Source organism: Charadrius vociferus, unplaced genomic scaffold (assembly GCF_000708025.1).
Source record: "Charadrius vociferus isolate BGI_N301 unplaced genomic scaffold, ASM70802v2 scaffold55, whole genome shotgun sequence".
NCBI classification, from domain to species: Eukaryota; Metazoa; Chordata; class Aves; order Charadriiformes; family Charadriidae; genus Charadrius; species Charadrius vociferus.
Genome location: NW_009648444.1, coordinates 811,770 through 830,310, shown reverse-complemented (window position 1 = coordinate 830,310; position 18,541 = coordinate 811,770). Strand labels below are relative to the sequence as shown.

The following is an 18,541-nucleotide window of genomic DNA, read 5'->3' as shown; positions in this document are numbered from 1 at the left end:
GGCACACCGCCTCGTCCGGGGCTGCTGCCGGCGGCCGCTGGTCAGAGCGAGGGAGCGGGGCGGGTTAGAGAGAGCCGAATCGGCCATGGCGCTGAGGGGGGAAAGCCGGGCAGAGCCCTCCGCCCCCACCCGCGGGCGGCAGGAGGAGGCGTTGCACAAGGCGGCCTCGCACCTGCCCCGGTACAACACGGGCTGTTTCGGCAGCGGAGACGCCGCAGTCCCTAGCGGGGCACGGTGCCCCTTGTTCCACTCGGGGGACCTTTCCAACCCCTCCTGGTACAGGCCGGGAGAGCAGGCGGCTGCCAGCCGGGCACCCGTGCTGTCGGACAACACGAAACCCCAGGGATTTTTGATTTGGAAAGCCTTTGTGTGACGGCTGTGTTAGAAGTGGTGAACTTGGCGTTGCTGAATGTGGAAGAGGCAGCAGTCGCGTTTTGGAGGAAAGGCAGAAAGGCTGATTTTCCCGCTGGCCGTGGGGCCGAGTGGAAGGGCAGACAGGCCTCGTGGTGCCGCGCTGGGTTAGAGTGGTGGCTCAGGGCGAACGCGGCCTGGGAGAGGAGCATCCCCAAAACCACATACTGCTCTCCTTCCGTGCAGTCTGGGGGAGAACTTGTATCAATACCGCTAGAAGAAACACGACCTTTTGGAAAGCGCGCTCGTCTAGAAGCCAGAAGAATGCGATAGGGAATATATACTTGAAGCGTTAAAATGTTATCCTAATTTTATGATGATGTTCAACATGGAGGAAGCTGATCCAGTGACCTTTACGCGTGTGAGTGATTCAGCTTCAGGTGACATCATGGAATGTGCAAGACAGGGTTGCAAAAAAGGGCAAAGTGAAAGTATATCTATTAAACACTAAAAGCCCAATATTGATTTGCTGAAAAGACCAAAATGAACTTGCTTGCTAAACATCCTGTTTGGTTTTGTGTTGTTTTTTTTTTTTTTAAATTGTAATTTATTTAATTAATTTTATATTTAAATCCTAGATGCTTTGCAGATGAGCTAAAGTGGAACCATGTGGAAATTGTTTTAATTTTTGTAATGGAAGCTCTGTTTTAAGACATGTGGAATCCCTCAGAACATACTAATATTGGACTTCAGGACAAAGTTAACGGTAAAGAAGAACAGGAAATGGAAAGAAGATTGGGAGGCTACCAGTTCAACAAGCAGAGCAGAAGGATACATGGTAAATATTCTACTGTTGTTTTTTATTTTATTTTCAGCCTCAGCATTTAATATTATTTGTAGTTAACTGAAGAAATAGGTGGAAAAAGTTCTTACTGAGGTTGATTGCCAAACAAAAGAGGGAGCTCTTCCTACACTTGTCCAGCTTTTCCCTATGATTACTTTACAAAGACCTTGATTCAGGAAAATAATTCCTGTGTAGGAATATACTTAAATGCTTTCCTAGATAGCAAGCCTTGTTGGGGAAGGGGAAGGGTATTAGGAGGATCAGTTCATACCCTCACTTTAGTTACTGGTGATTGATGGTGTCTTTACATGACAAATTCATGCTGATGTGGGTTTTTTACAAAACTGGAAGATGAAGAAGTCAATGAAACTGTAAAAATGTTGTCTGAAGCAGACTACGGTGAATTCTAGAAAAAACACCACCACAACAACTGTGTTGTGTGAACATATGCCATTTACTCAATAGGATAATTATTTGAGAGGAGTAAAATAAAATAGATATTAAAACCACTTGTAAATTAGAATACAATGAAGTACGTTCTAAAACTATTCAGCAGTTTGATAGAACTAACCGAGATGGTCCTTAAGCTGTTTGACAGTTTTGTGTCGAGGGTACCAATCAAGAAACCAAATTCTTGTACTTTTAAAAAATTTTGTGCACACTTTCTGTGCGTAACTCTTGCTGAATGTGAGACTGTTATGTATAGACTCGTTTTCTTGTAGAAGGCACCATTACTGCTGTCTAAAAATGTGTCGCTTACACAGTGGCCCTTTGGGCTGTGCTTCCTGATTACCAAGCGGGCAGAACGTCCTTACAAGGACTGGTGAAAGCAGAAGGATTTTCTGCTTAATTGTTCCAGTTTTGTTGATGGCCCCTTGTCTTCATCCAGTTCTGGGTCAGTTAAGGCAGTAGCAAAACTCGCCCGGGCTGCACATTGCAGGATCAGGCCCTGGATGTTCTGTCTTGGCATTACTGCTTCATGCTTCTCTAGCTGGGTGTAGGAAGCTTGCGCTAATTAGAGAATCGGGGAGGGGGAGGGGGTATGACTGAGACTATTAATTTTTAACTTTATCTCTGTAACTTGGTTTTGTAGAATTAAGTCTATATGTATAATGTATAGACCTTTTATACATTTATATTGTTATATAAGTTGTGCGTATATGTGTATATACATATGTATACATACACACATGGTAAAACACTGCTTGGTGTTAAGAGTTTGTTGGAGACCAGAAATATATATATATACATACACAGGGAACTTAAGATAGTAAAGATGCTTTTTATTTAAGTTGAAGATCCAAGTTTTAAAATTCCTGTGTTGTTTGTGACCAGCTGCGGTTAAATTAATAAAACTTAGAGCTACACAAATTTGCCCAAGCTAGATGATCAGGTGAGGTATATTAACTAGCTAAAAATTGTCTGAGTTTGTAGCTGGGAAAAACTACCACCAAACAGAGTTGTTATTTGGCTAATTTTTGCACTACAACTACTCTTATGGTCGTAGTCAGTCTGACAAGTAATAGACGGTCTGAGGTCTACTTTCGTAGTAAGCCTAAAGAATCAACTGCCGAGCAAGGCAGCATCCTGTGGGTTTCAAGTGACCTAGGCCTTCAGATGATGGAAGTTCTTGAAACTGTGTTTCTGTGAAGTTCACGTATTGCCAGTGCAGTCATTTTTCGACCACTGCTTTCAGTGTGGTTGTCCATTTTAAATAAACAAGCAACCGCAATTGAAATGCAATGTGAAATGTGGGGAAAAACAAAGTAATGACAAGACAAAGACATTTTAATTTCCCTCCTTTTGTTAGAGACTTTTTCTGTGGACTCATGTGACTGTAAAATTCTCTTCCCACAGGCTTCTGCAAAATTGTGGTATTTATAGAGTGTTAAAAATTTTCAAAATGCGATCTTTAAAGATTTGTACTAATTGTTGCTAAGTTACATGGCTGCTGATTGTAAACAAAGGACCAGTGTTCATTTTTGCATGGGTGGTAAGAAGGACGTATTTAATTAACTGAGCTTCAGATATTATACCGTGAAATGAGACTCCTTGTCACATGATGGCTAATCCAATCGTAATAGCTGGCGACTTTTGTATACACGCCAGGGTGACCAGCCTCCCCGCAGTTCTCACCCCAACTCACAATACCCCAGACATACGCCACGTTTTCTGCATCAAAACAGACCAAGGGTCCTCCTGAATCACCTTTGCAACTGTCTATGGAGCCATCGTAAGTACCTGAAGCAAAAGAGGAAATAAAAAGCAAAAATAAGTTCGTATACAAGCTAGCACACAAAACAGAGCTCAGGAGGTTTTTCAGGTCCACGTGGCTTCCTGACAGGTGTTTGCCTAATGGTCAGCAATAAAGGAGGTTCCTAACCTCTTCCATCTATTACTTCTTATTTCTTTTTAGTGCGGGGCCTCTCTTTACATTTGGGGCTGGCCCAAATTCTCCTCCTTTTTGCTTTGTTGTCAGTGATGTGAGTCTTGTTTTACCCTGCGTAATAGAGAAGAATTCAGCCATATTGCCTATTATATCACTAGAAGTAGCTCATAAAAAGTGAACAAAGGCAGGAGAAAGAAGGTAAAAAGATTTGTAGGCTGATTCCTATGGAAACAAAGCTATCATAATATGGGTATGCCTACGTGTGTGCCTTTGGTGTCCTCTCTACCCAGTAATTCATTGGCCGGCTCATCTGTGCAGAGAGGCAGAGGCCTCAACGTTATTTTCTCTACCAGCTTTTTGAAAATAGGTGGCCAGGTACAAGAAGGAGAGCATGTGAATGCTGGGATAGGAGGGAGGGCAACAGTCTCTAAGTGCCCACACTGCAAGGTCTTGGTCACAGTGGGGACCTATTGCAACCGCAGATAGTAGCCCTGAGGTACTAGTGTGTAGGATCCAGCGCTCTTTGTAAGTTCCAGTGCTCCCAGAACTTCTTATTTGTAATTCAGCAAATACAGCGCTCATGAAAAAATGAATTAAGAGTGACAGACGTGATATAAACAGAAACACTGCTACAGAGCTAGAGTATGATTTATGCTTTGTCCTATATGCTCAGTAAAAGTTCATTAATATCTAACACCCTTACTACACTTTTCTGCTTGGTCAGTTGACCTAGTATGAAGGAACACATACTAATCGGGAGTCTCCAAGTTTTTAAAAATATGACCTCTTTCTTGAATCACTACATTACTGAGAAAAAGTTTTGTGGACTTTTATAGGATTAGTAATTCCAAGTCTGAAAACAAGATTTTATCGCCTTTACTTAGTTTAATTAATATTTGCTTGTATAACTAACTCCTGTGAATACTAGCCCTTAATTCCAAAGTTTGTATTTGCATCAGGGAGGGGAAGCTAACCTCAGATCCCCCTTTTCTGATGTTGTCCCATGTGATACTGTCTTTGTTCCCTCCTGGTAAAGTGTGGTCACTTGAAATACACTGAAGATCAAGGAGATAAGTTACAGAACTTGCACAGTAGACAAAGCCAGTATCTTATAGATTCATGCTGAATTTATCAGGAATGATTTGGCTTTTATATCTGTTTTTTTATTTTTCTTGGTAAGTAGTTTGTTTAAATACTGCCTTTACTTCTTGATTTAAAGAACAGTTTAAACTATCTTCCCTGTAATTTGAATACTCATTGTTCTTTTAGTCATGTACTTGGCAATACCTTTCGTTACTTGAGAAGCAAAAAGCATGTATTCAAAATCCTTATTTTCATACTAGCGGTGACAACCAGTTTATTGGCCAGACTAATCTTAGTTTGAAAATTTAATTGTACTTTTCCTGGAGTGCAGTATGGTAGTAGCAAATGTCCAAGCAGATGAATAGTCACATTCTCGTCAATGGGACTATTAGTGTGCTCTAAGACAGGCATTTGCTTAAATATGTTGCTGAATCAGAATCAAATATAGTAAAGGTAGGAAGTTCAGTGGGCTGTAAAGTGCTTGTGTATTTAGAAAACATAACTCAAATTGTATGCCGAAATTTGCCTACATAGGCATAGAAACTTGGCATAATGTCATCTTAACTCTGTTTATAAAGAGAGATATAATGGTGGATGCATCTAGGCTCCAATAGCTAGCATTTTGCTAATGATGATGCGGTGGCAATGGGTTTATTGACTTTCCCAAGTCTAAAAGATTTCCATCCAGTCTGTCTGACCTTATAAACAGTGGGTTTGATGGCAGAGAAATTATAGTAAGAAAATTGATGCTTGCCTGCACATGCCATTTGTTTAAAAAATCGTCCTGGATACAATTCAGAACAATTCTGAAATAAATTCACATTGCCCCACTTGAGGATATATTGTTTGGTATAACCTAGAAAAGAAAAGAATAAACTTTTCTAAATTAAAAATGGTAGGTACATATTAAACACTCTTAGTATCATAAATTAAAAGTTACATATTTGCTTATCTACAGTATATAATCTTCAATATTATAAACCAGGTACCTTATACTGCCACTAACACCCTATATGAACTGCAGTACTTTAGCCATATATTTCAAAATAAAAGCAGAGTGGCTTAATTACAGTGTTAAATACAGTACTTTCATTTTGTGACATTTTCACCCCTTCCCTTTTGTTGTCTTTCTTATTTTTTTTTCTCTGTCTTCCATATCAAGGTTTTCAGACACTAGGAGACTGGCATATAGTTTTCTATGAAATGGAGGTGTGGCTCTGATCATCCTTGTTACCTTTTTTCCAGTTCTACTCTGTCTTTTTGGGATGAGTGGACCAGATATTGAAGATACAGGTGAACTATGTATTCACAAGGTTAAGGAGATTCTCTGTTTTGTTCTGTCTGTTTGGTAGTAACTCCCAACTTTGCATTTGCTTTATGGACTGAGTACTGAGCATGGACAGGAGAAGCCTCACAACCAGTGTGCGGTAGCTCCAGTGCCAGGCTGTAATCACTGTGATACAAAACAAACAAATGCTTCCCAGATCTTTGAAAGCATGATTATCTTTGGCTTATCTGTGTCTCTGCAACCTTCTCTGGGCTAAACTCAAACATGGCTTGAGACAAGATGTGCCAGGTTTCATAACTGTTGGCTGCAGCTCAGATCCTCTTGGGCAGGGGACAGAGGCTGTGAGTATGGGTCACTGTAAGCTACTAACCACCACTTGTAAAATATAGTTACCAGGTCTCCACAGCTTATATAAATTTTAGATTGGCAAAAGGAACATTTCTTATTGTTAGGGTAGTTTTCAACCAGGGATGTCCTCCAGTGCAGTTTACTAAGTGGCTGAAACAGCAGAGGAAGCAGTACAGAAAGGAGAACCAACAGTGACAGCCGAATGCCAAACTGCAGCCTGTGTTTTCTGTACTCCTCTTCTAAGTGCTTTGTGCACAACTACCCTTCACCCTTTTCAAAATGAAAGCTCACCACAACTAGAAAACAAGTGATATGAATAATACATTATTGTAGCAAGCACTAAAGCAAATACCTTTCTCTAGTCCCCATCCCGAAACCTTGCACCTGTCACCATCCTTGAACATGTACTCTGACCAGGGGACGCAGGCAGGTGTGCTGTATTTCAGGGAGCATTCTCCTTTCCCAAAACCTCTCAGCTCCAGCAGAGCAATGTCATTTTCGTAAGTTGATGCATTATAATTTTCATGGATTATCAGTTGGTTTAGTCTGAAAGTATCTGTCTCTTTGTCGTACAGTATTGTATCCAACAGTCCAATCCAGACACGGTACAGATGAACTCGATTTGCCCTGGAAAAAAACAGTGAAATAAAATATGTTTTCGTACTTAGCACAAGCACTGTACATTTCAACTAGCTGTAAACGTTTGCATTTTATCAAAGTTCCTCTGGAATAAAAATTCATATTATATACATATAGCTTCTTTCTGGACTTGATGTCCTCTTTTTCTGAAGCGTAGCAAACGCAAGGCAGATGACACTTACTACTGAGTACTGCAGCTAACGCAGAAAAAAGTATTGAAGGCCAGCCTCTGTGTTTAGTGCTGTGACAAAGAGAAAGCAGGCATTTATGCCTCTGATTTCAAGTGAAGGAAGAGCGAGCAGATGTGGATGGGCTCCTGGGACTGGCAAATATTCCCTGTCTGCCCTTGCTTGTTCTGGGGAATATATGACCCCAGGGATGTTCTCAGGGAACAGATCCTGGACTTCCCCAAGGTGGAGATGGGCAAGAGGGGAGGTCCCTTGTATCTCCCTTTCAGGAAAAGCGGTTAAGGTGAACCTTTCCTGCCCGCCTGCTATCTGACTGAAGAGTGCCACATCTCTTCACACTCGTCATTGCTTTTTCATCTTTCTATTCACTGCCAAAATACTCTACTTTCTCTGAATCTTCCCCGTCATTAAGGAGGGTGAGTCAGTGTTTTAAATTGTTTTATTCAATAGGCAAATAGGAATTAGCGAACAGGTAGCTAAGAAGGGCAATAATATCCAAATCAATCTTTCTGCCTTGCAAGAAGAAAATCATTTCCCAGTTTGCTGTTTTTACCTGACACAGTGTGCAGCAGTCAGAACCCAACAGCCGCCAATATAAACCCCTCCACAGTACACTGTTGCACCTTCACTGCCAGTTTCTTTAATTGCCACTTGCCAAGGGAATTCACCCTATTCAAACAACAAAGAGCCGAATAATGTGAAATCATAATAATTTTACTATTTTTAGTGCATAAAGGGAAGCACACTTCTCGGAATCATCTCATCTCCTTGACTCTATCTGATTATAAATAAAAAATCTGCCATCCAGAAATTGTGAATTGGGCTCCATCTGATATAAAGGATATCTACTCTAAAATGTAGTAATTTTGTTCAATCTTCTGACTTTGTGTGATGCCTTCTTCACTCCAGCTTTCTGTCATGAAACCCCTTGTAGCCAGAGAAACGCGTAGAATCTCATCTAGTATGATTGAGTATAGCATTTTTGACTGTATTCTGTTTTAAAGGTGCAAATTTAAATTCTGTTTTGTCAGAATTGTTATTTCTAGCTATAGTAGTAAGTCTTTTACCAATCATTTTCAATGTGTACTTGTACTGTAATGCTCAATTTTGCAGCTCCATATTTTACTTTATACATTGTGCTTCTTTTTACTTTTGTTCAGTGCAATGCCAGTACTGCTGCAAAATGTGAAATTAGTGCTGTAGCTGATTTTGTTATTTCTGTACATTTTAACAGAAGGACCATAATGCCCATTTAAATCGATGCTGAATGAAATCATATCTGGTAAGGTTTTTTTTTTACCTTTCTTGCAATCTCTCCACCTACGATTCTCTTCCGTCGAGTTAATGTGTGATTTGTAATACCGCAGCGTGCTTGGGGAAGAAGTGTCTTTATCATTTTTCTTTCTTTAACAAAAAGAAAAAATGTGTCTCAGAATTCAGGTATCCATTCTCTCTATTTGGAGACAGGTTTACCTTTGTCTTGAAAATCTGAATGCTCTGAATATGCTGGTAGCTCCAGAAGCAGGAAAGCAAAGACCAAAAATTTTGGCATCTGGTTTTGCTTTGAAAATTGCTTGTGTCTTAGCATCACATTACTTTTTCACTGCTGCTTGCATTCAGGCAAATAATTTTAAAGCAGTTCCCCTAGATTTGCTGAGAGTTTACCTCCACCAGTTGCCAAAACATGCAGATGTGGGTCCTTAGCCAGGAGGAGTTACTATGGCATGAAATTAATGGAAAGTGAGACAAATAGTAAGCCCCAGAGAGTGTTCTGGATCTAGTCAGCTGGCTGGTAGCTAGAAAGCCACTAATAAGAGGGTATGCTGTTGTTTTTGGAGGGCTGGTTACACTTACCTTCATCCATACTATGATTTTCTGCACCTTTGTCTTTGCCTGTAGTAGAATAACAAAATACTGAAAATATTGGCAAACATTTAAATTTGTTCTGTTATTTGAATATACATTTGTGTGCCAAAATTGTGGTATATGTTTTAAATGCATAAGGGCACACCGTTTCACATGGATAGCAATATGCTCTCAGCCTGGTGTCTGCTGTTTCCTTTCTTACTAGACACTCTTTGGCTGCCTCAGCCTACAAATTACCTACATTCATCAGACACTCGATTGTAACTACATAACATCTACTCTGCTTTCCATACCTAGGGAGCCCTTCTGCAAAGAAACCCTGAGAAATGGCCTTTTTTTTTTTCTGTTTGTTTTTGATCTCTAAAGTAATATCCCATTCTCCTCCACCAGGAAACAACAGAAATTCCTCCTCCTGCCCCATCAACCTTTTGGAGCTTTCTAAAGCCCAAGGGAGTATTAGGTAACAGGATTAGTTTTTTTTTCCCAATTTAGATGATGCTGTTGTGTACTGTGTACCTCTTTTAACAGGGTAAGGGAGGGTATTCAACATGAGAGGTAAATTAAATGCTTCCTGAATCTGGTTTGTCAGCTTTTATTCAAACAAAATGCCCATTGAATTTAATTCCTAAATGGAGGTTAAGGATTGGGTCTGTTCTCGTGTTACTGACAGTAATGTTTACATTTAGAGTTCAGTTTACCCTTACCAATTACCATTTACCAATAGTGTTTACTTTTTGGCTTTAGACTTTGTCTCTTATCAGAGCAAGGAAAAGCATTCTAATTTCAAAACAAAACAAACTCTTTTCATCAGTGAGGGGAACAGCATGGAAGAATTGTTATATTGACAAACTAGTTGAATTCCTCATCTAAGAGGAAAATATTCCTGCCTGCCCTGTCTATCCTTTCTTCACAAATGGGGGATACCAATTTGATAGGTGGCCACATAGACAAAAGACATAATCTGCCTTAAGTCATCGTCTGTTTCTTCCTTCCTTTAGTTTTCTTGCTATTCTTTCCTAGAAGGAAAGGGAGGAAAATTAGGTAACCTTTTCTTCCTACTATGCATAACATAACATTGGGAAGACTAATTCTTGCACGCATTTTGTTTTTGCTAATCTGTTAAATAATTTAATAATATACATTGTGTAGTCTCTAGTTATAATTGAGCAGAATGAAAGGAAAGAAACAAAAACATCTTTCGGAAGGAAACCTGCACAGAGAGCTTGAGCTTCATCCTCTCCGGTGAGGCAGTCAATGTCTTTGTTACAGACATTCTTATTTGGAATACAGATATTTGACCGACAGTGGAAACTGTTGTCTCTGCACTCTGTAACACAGGAGAATTACAAATGTAAATCATAGGATCATATGATTCGGCAACCTCACGTAGTTAAGAGAGCTTTTTAAAATCTAAACAATATAATATCCTTGTTGTGGGGGACTTGGCTGTTCAGAAATAGATCACAAAAGCAGGTTCTTTAGGTGTAAAAGAAAATGAATACTTGGCTCTCCTCAGTTTGTAGTCTTGAAGTTTTAAGACTTAAAAAACGTGGATCTCTGTTACCAGTTCGGTACTGTACTTCTGGACTCGGTATCACTCCTTACCAGTTTCATCCACAGCACATGCCCACACTCAACCTCAGCCAAAGGACCTCCAGTTTTGCCAGCATTACTGATCATCTCAAATGAGGAATTTATGATGCTTGGGTGAAATTTCCTCCCCTAAATCAGAGTCCAAGCTGGCTTTTGGTTGAATGAGCTAAATGCCTAAATGCAGGGAATCGAGAATCCTGTTTTGAAGATACTGAATTTAATAATTTATTTCTTCTAAAATTCTTGTTTATATGAAACGTTATTATAAACCTGAGAACCCCTTTCCTTTTAATTCCTGTGATCACTTTGTATGTTACCAAAAGCAAAGCAGTGCTTGAATTTATGGCAGGGTTTTTTGAGCTACTTTATAATCTTATGTCAATCCACTAGGTAAGGATATATGTCTTTAATAGAAAATGAGCAAGCAATGTGACAGGAACTCTTCACAGGTATTCTATGGATAACCTTGCGTTAGTAAATAAATTTAAGAGAGATCTTACTTTGGTTTAAAGATAGTTCATTGGAAAAGCAGTGTCTTTGTTTAATTACTGTTGATTTCTCCCAACTAAAAATAGATTTTCATTCTAACGTGGCTCATTTTTTTGTATCAATGTTTAACAACCTCCTAAATAATCTCATTGTATTTCCTCATCCTCTAAGGAAATCCGGATTCTCAGAGATCCGTTGTCTGCTTCAACAAATTGTATTATGCCTGCTTTTTTGCACTTGGAAAAGAGTCTTTAGCTGTTACATCACTGCAAAAATTCTCCGGGGGTGGTTTTCTGCTGAAATGATTTTGAAAGAGCTGAGAAAGGAAATTATTACCTTTACAGCACAGTTCATCACTTAGGTCTCCACAGTCATTGATTCCATCACAGGTTTTATTCAGAGAAATGCACTTCTTGTTGACACAATGAAACTCACCATCTGAACAAGCTGTGCAGCACAATGAAAATTAAGTTAGTGTGGAAATATCTATAGCTTCACAAGTGCCCACAGAAATACTCTGCTTGTGCATTTTATTCTGTCAGAAGTTTGGCCTAGCAACAGTAGGGCTCAGTAATGTAAATAGGGATCTTTTTTTATTGCTTTAATCACCTTCTCATCAAGCTTTCAATGTGACCACTTACTTTCCTCCTCCAACTTGCAGTACCCTGGCAAAAGGGAACTTAATTTCTTCTAGACAAGGACTAAACCAGAAATTATCAGTTCAAACCCACTGTAAATGATTCAAGTGGTTAAGATGATGGATGTTCACCCTCCAGAAAGAAGTCACCCAGACTCTGTGAACTCCTACTTTTGTGGCGTAAGAAAAACCTGAGACAATTCATAGTGCTCCTCACCAGAAGCTTCTCAGGGTGATGCTTATGAGTGCCAAAGAAAGCCGACTACAGAGAATAGAAGGCTGTTAGAAGTCAAAACAAGGACTTGGTTCCAATTATATCAGTGAGAAACTAAGAAGTCCTGAAACTCCTCAGAAGTTACAAGCAGTTCCGCTATAGTCATGCTTGTCTGGCTACAGTGCTGATAGTGTCTTAATTTATCTCCTTCACAGACAAAGCAGTGAGTAGGAGGTTGTCACCTGTCTCCTCAGCAGTTACCGCAGAAGAGATAAGACTTGTGGGATACAGTATACCTTGGTACCCTTGGAAGGGATGGGGGAACAATCAGAACCGTGGGTGAAATATATTTACTTTTACAGAAATATCTGTAAAAATACTTTGGGAGCAACAGTGATTTTCCAAACTCCCAAATTCAAGACTGCCTCAAAAGGATTATTTTAAAAAATCAAAAGGTTTCAGTGCAGATTTACTGCGGCTGAGAGTTCAGCAAACTAGATCCTAATTATTTAACATAAACTTAAAATGTAAGAACCCCAAATAGATGTAAAACTAAAAAAACTACTGACCTCTGAGATTTTCATGGCACTGGAGGCTAACAAATCCCTCATTACTGTGTCTTGATTTCACCTCTATGTGACATTCAGCAAGACTTGTCTCTAGGCCCCTGCAAGTTATTTGCAGACAGTGCAATGAATTTAAGGCAGATTCTGTGATGCTGGAATTGGCTCGGTAATATTCAGCACCTCTGTGAGAATACAAATAACAATAATAAATTATATCATTTCACAATGGATTGTCCACTGCTTTTGTTATTTAGAATTTATAAGATTTTCGTCAGTGTTAAAGAATTTTGGTCATGGCTAAAAGAAAGAGCAGATTTCCCATGGAATCGTCTAGGGGTAAGTAGGAGATGTTTACTTTGGAGGAAAAAGTAAAACAAAGTGCTAATTTTTTGCAGGTTGCTGCATAGAACTGTCCATATGTATCGATATGTATAAAGTTCTGTGACAGTCACTGTGTATCACGATGGATAGAAAAGTCTCCTTATGTTAGCAGAACTTGTAAGCTCAGCTCTCTCTCTCTCCGTGTGGACACAGGTGAGCCATAATTTGCAAACCATCCTGCATGGGGCAAAGTATCCTTGATGTCTTCAAAACCAATCAATATGGAGGGAGCTTGGACCACTGCAAGTCTGGGGTTAATAAATTTTTTCTCCCTTGGGTTTTCCTTAGCGGTGTCCTCCTAACAGTGTATGTGTCCCCTACCTTAAAGAAATATGGATTGAGTAAATAAGTAACCAGAAAGGCTTACAATGGGACTCCAGGGCTGAATGCTCTGTCCCAGGACAAACCCTTCTCTGCTATCTAAAGAGATACGGATCAGGACTAGGAAATATTTGCCTCTCACCTAGAGGGGACAATTTAGGGCACTGCAATAGCATTTTTAGTTTTTGGGTAGGACTGGGGAGGCAGCCCTACCTGACTAAGTTGAATTAGTTGTCTATGTGTAAAATTAATAAGCTCAGGATATAGAGCTGACTCTTTATGAGGAGCTGAATGTGTGAGTCAGGTTGTCAGTGTGGTCACAGGAAAAAGAACAAGCTCTGTGTGGCTTCAGCCATACCTGGGGAGCAAAGCAAGCAATGGCAGAGGGGGCAAGGGGCGAAGAAAAGAAACGTGTTCTGGTTCTTGTTAGTCTGCCTGGTGCACGTGGCAAAACAGAGCCGTATCCTGTTGTCAGCTAGCGCAAGAAACTTTTCTCTGCATCCAGGTTATTGCGCAGAGCTACTTGGGGATGGTCCATCTATGCACTTTCCGCTACAAAGAGCTGAGAGAAAACTTCTGCATTGGTCTGCAGCTTTATTTTAAAAGTAAACCAATTATGGTTTGTACAGTTGTAATCTGTAATAGAACACAGAAGGCTGTGTTTTGGCTTTCACTCTCAAGTGTCAATTTTAGAAGCTTTGTCACAATATTGTAGCCAATACATTGTTCATGAGTTTTCTGTCTTAACTGTTGGCTGGCTGTGGCTGAGACTTATGTAAGCATTGATGCTTTTTCATATCTTTCGCAGTTTTACAGAGATAAATTCTCCAAACTTACAATTCAAAGCCAAGGTGCTTGCAAGCCACATTTGCTTCATTCATAGTCCACTCACTATCACATACAAAAAAGTAATTCTTTTGATTCACAGGTTTTACTCGAAGCAAACTTGAATCTCCATGGCCCCCAGAGATTGAAAATGTTCCTAAAAAAAGAGAAATAAAAAAAATTCTCCAAATAAAATTATATGATATTGATGTATCTAGTGGAAAGACAGCACAGAAACAAATCAGGACTAATTTTGTACTCACAGCCAAAGTTCATATGGAAAGAACAGTAGACTGGAAATCAGAAGCTTCAGGTATTATTCCTGTTTTTTCTGAGTATTGACTTCGCGGCTTTGAGCCTGACACTTTTTCAAAATATACCAGTTTCAGGACAAATGAGGGTAATGGTTCTTACCACAGAAGTGTACCTGGAGGTCTACCGAGGAAAGGTTGCATCTTAACATAGTGACTTTCATCAGAGGACTTTTGATAACCAACCAGTACCACTTCAAGTGAGAGGAACAGATCCTGCTTCTATTACCTGTGCAGCAAAACTTCTAATGTTTATGGTGGAGCTAAGGTCCTCTGCTTAACTTAGTGAAGCCAGACAGAGAGCGTGCCAGGAACACACGGGGGCTCCCAATCCTTTTCCATGGCATAGGCAGAATTGAGTTTTGCTGCTCTGCAGGCGATGGGCTGAGCTGCTGCTTCTGTGGGGACAGGGAGGGATGGCACTGGGACAGATTGGGCAGGAGAGCCCTGGGCCTGGCTTGCTGCTCCTGCTGGGATGGGTAGAGGTGGGGTTGGAGGACAAGTAGGAACAGACTGCTACTGCTAAGGGGGGTCACCTGCCCTGTGAGCAGGAGTCATTTCTCCCTGCACTCAGGCAGAGATAGAGCTGACAAAACAGCTTGGTGCAGCCTAAAAAGCAGGTGAGAATGAACAGATGCTTGTCAGTGCACAAACCATCACTGGTTTGCAGGGTAATAGCTTTCTGTTTTGCTCAAATCCACAGCGTGAAGATGGTTGAGGTGAACATGGCTTACCTTCTCCCCGTGCACTCCCACACACACCTCAGCATCTTGACTCCGTTCCTTGGACTCTTGCTCCTGTGCGGTCTGTCCCTCTCCAAAAGATACCCTCTCTGCTAACGTTCTCTGCAGGCAAGGCCCTCTCCTGCTGTGCTGCCCACCATCATCAACAACCTGCTTCGAAACCTTTGAGCTCTTTCCTGTGTCTATTTCTCCCCTTTCTACCTGATTATTTGAGCAACCTACCAACAGCAGGGTGAGCTGGGCTTGTCAATCACTTTATTTTTATGAAAATCAACAGATACTGCCCATTTTCAATGACTTCTCATTTTCTGTTTCATGTTCTTACTAGTGCAAGGAAATGAACAGACTTTCTGAGCTGTAAATAGTAAAGCATCTCCTTGGCCACGAGTGACTGACTGATAATACATTTGGAAAAGGAGGTGTTAATACCTTCAGAATTGCATTTTCCCTTGTGCAGAAACTTTGCTTCGGGACGTTGGCACTCATAGCTTTTTAGGTGACAATAAGTATGGAAGTACTTTCCATTGGTAGAACAAACTGAAGAGCCATTCTTTGGGCACTGGTAGGGAAGCTTACAAAGGCATTTTCCCTCCACACATCGTTCCCATGGGTTACAAAAAACTTTCTCACAGGACTTGTGCGTGTATTTGTTGCTTAAGCATTCTCCTATGAGGTGGGTGTCTTGCTCAGCTGGCTGGGCAGGCTCAACCTGCTGAAACTGGTTTTCTTCAGCATTAGACGCTGCATTCTGCAAAGCACAAAGTAAAAGAAAAGAGTAAGACTAGGAACTGCACCAAGAGTTCTGCGTATCCCTTTAGTGACCTCAACAAAGTGTTCATTCATAAGCCTTCTATCTTATGAGCACAAAGGTGCTAAATATCATTTATAGTGTTTATTCCCTTGTGTTTGGCCACCTCATCTTTCTCAGTGCTTTTTTTTTTTTCCTTTTTTGGATCATTCACCTGGTGTGATCTTCACTCTTACTGCTCTCCTGCAAACTATACTCCTTCCTCTTCAAACATCAGTTGAAGTGCTCAGCAGATTATAAACATATTTTAAGCCAATGGTTTATAGCACACCACAGCAATGGGATTGTAAGGAAATCAAATCATGCGGGGACGTAAAACACCAGAGAAATAATAAAAAAAGCAACTTGGGGTTTTTTGTTGAGATTTTTTTATTGGTTTGGTTAGCTTTGGGTTTAAATATCACCTGTAAGTATTTATGAACTACTTAGAAGCAAATGAAGAAATCTAAAATTAATGATTTGTTTCACTGTGTAACAGCTGAAGTAACAGGCATCTTAAAGACATTTGAAAATTAAGTGCCCTTCCTTATCAGCTCTTTTACTGTTTCTTGCACAGCAGCGGATTTGCAGTGTGATTGTTGGTCATCACTGGAGGGCAAGTGCAAATTCTGACCCTCAGTCCCACTGCCTCTCGGTGAGTGACTCTGCACCTGTGTTTGTGCAGCTTTCTGGTGACTTCGTTGCTGCCCAAGTGCTTTTGCTTACTATGATTTACAGGTAGGAAGAACATTGAAACATGGAAAATATATATAGATGGGCTTTGCATAAAAATGGGAGAGAAAGGTTAGCCTCAAATGTGATTTATCAGCTTTGACTGTGCTAACTGAATCAATAGAGCTGAAGTTTAAAGTTCTTGTGAAGAAATCATGGCCATAGGATAGGCAGTGGGGATGTTGTTGGGGCAGCATTTAATCCAACAACCCCCCTTTTAACGGTTGTATAATCTTATTAAATTCTTCCTGCTGTTGTCAGGTCAATAAAATCCAAACTGAGCGAGCTCCGGCTTGACATAACTCCCATATTGTACTAGGCATTTCTCCTGAATAGGAACAAAAGGTGCTGATATTTATCTGAGGGTTTCTCTAAAAGACTTGGGGCATGCTGAACGGTCAGCCCAGATGGGTGTTCTGGGACACTTGTGCCAGAAGAGATTCCGCAGTAATCCTTCAGGCAGTAAAATACACCATGTTGCCGCATTACAAGACTGTAATCTCATTTCTTGAAAAAGGGGGGCAGGGAACATTGCAGCACTTTTCTGTAGTCAACTGTGCTTGCAAATTTGGTTTAGGATAGGATCATGATTAAAATCTTTTCAAGAAGCCTGTTAGCGTAAACCCCAGATGGAATCAATACATTAAAGAGAAATAGAAAGGTTCAAACATTCAAGATGGGCTCAAACAAATGTATGAAACACAAATACTATGAAAGGAAACTTAAAAAAAATCAACTGGTTTTGCTTTTATAACAATAAACTGCTTTTAAATTTTATTATTTTAAAAAACAAATCACAGCTACCACAATAAAATAAATTCTTACCTCTGATCCACAAAAACAAAAGAGAGACAAGAAAATCAAGAAAACTGGGGCCACTTGCATGATGAAATTTGATCTGTCTTTGTAGGCAAATTGCTCTGGCTGGGATTCTTTTGAATGTCAGTTGTTAGATTTGTGTTTAATTTTTAACCATTAGTAAAATATTTTTAAGTGTGTTTAGAAATAAAGTACAGGAGCCTCAACTATTAACTAATAAAACTGATCTCTCCAAAAGGATCCCGCCTCAGTTTAACTGGTTTTATTGTAAGTGCAAGACGAGATAACAAAAGTAAAGCCTTAAAGTAAATGATAAAAAGGAAGCACTTAAGGATACACATTTCCTTTCTTTTGCCAGAGGAGAGACTGATGGAATCATTACGTTGGTTCTCCCGATTGTAGGCATTAAACTTTGCCAGATTATTGTAAGAGATAAATGTATTTTTATGTAAGAGATATAGATGTCTTCATATATCTGGAGAGAAACACTCATATCCATGTAATGTCCCTTATATCCTCAGCTGGATTACAAGCTTGTATTACACGATTTGTAGAGCGAGTGGTGGCGGTGACAAAGGTGGTTTTAATCGTGGTGGACGAGGTGGCTTTGGACGGGGAGGTGGAAGAGGAGGCTTCAACAGAGGCGGATATGACCAGGGGCCTCCAGAAAGGGTAGTTTGTAAGTGACATGAATAGATTATATTTATTTAATTTAGAATGACTGCTTGAGATCTTTAGCTTGTTTGGTCTTTATTTCAGTATTGGGAGAGTTCATGCATCCGTGCGAAGATGACATTGTTTGTAAATGCAAAACAGAAGAAAACAAGGTGCCTTATTTCAACGCCCCAGTGTACTTGGATAATAAAGAACAGATTGGCAAAGTGGATGAAATTTTCGGGCAGCTAAGAGATTTTGTATCCTTCCAAAAAATGTGTAATGTACAATATTTGTTTTTTAAAGGCAGGTTGATTGCAAGTATTTGGCTTGAAGTAGTTTTCTGAAAGTGGGTTTCTAGGAAAACTTTAATGAAAGCCAGCAGAACCAACACCCCCCTCTTACCCGGCCCCCCCAAAACCGCCGTGTGGTCCAGAGGGCAACAGCAGAACCGCTGCCCCACACCGGGGCGG

The 18,541-nt window shown here is 40.2% G+C and overlaps 3 protein-coding genes across 3 annotated transcripts in view; 1 reads left to right on the top strand and 2 right to left on the bottom strand.

The window, feature by feature from the left end:
- Positions 1 to 87, bottom strand: part of PLA2G12A (phospholipase A2, group XIIA) — a 4,126-nt gene extending 4,039 nt beyond the window's left edge. The window contains exon 1 of the mRNA XM_009885519.1: positions 8 to 87. Within this exon, the coding sequence (XP_009883821.1) occupies positions 8 to 87 (80 nt within the window). The remainder of the gene's footprint in view (positions 1 to 7) is intronic.
- A 2,893-nt stretch (positions 88 to 2,980) lies between these two features.
- Positions 2,981 to 17,480, bottom strand: CFI (complement factor I). The gene is made up of 12 exons (XM_009885484.1): positions 17,421 to 17,480; positions 15,506 to 15,824; positions 14,035 to 14,179; positions 12,499 to 12,677; positions 11,415 to 11,525; positions 10,207 to 10,323; positions 8,985 to 9,023; positions 8,431 to 8,534; positions 7,684 to 7,799; positions 6,656 to 6,930; positions 5,422 to 5,523; positions 2,981 to 3,436 (listed from the first exon to the last, which is right to left on the bottom strand). The coding sequence occupies exons 1-12, from the start codon at positions 17,478 to 17,480 to the stop codon at positions 3,219 to 3,221; spliced, it is 1,785 nt and encodes a 594-aa protein (XP_009883786.1). The 3' UTR covers positions 2,981 to 3,218.
- A 1-nt stretch (position 17,481) lies between these two features.
- LOC104286872 overlaps positions 17,482 to 18,541 on the top strand; it is a 1,956-nt gene continuing 896 nt past the window's right edge. The window contains exons 1-3 of the mRNA XM_009885518.1: positions 17,482 to 17,501; positions 17,936 to 18,093; positions 18,174 to 18,328. Coding sequence (XP_009883820.1) covers positions 17,482 to 17,501; positions 17,936 to 18,093; positions 18,174 to 18,328 — 333 coding nt within the window. The remainder of the gene's footprint in view (positions 17,502 to 17,935; positions 18,094 to 18,173; positions 18,329 to 18,541) is intronic.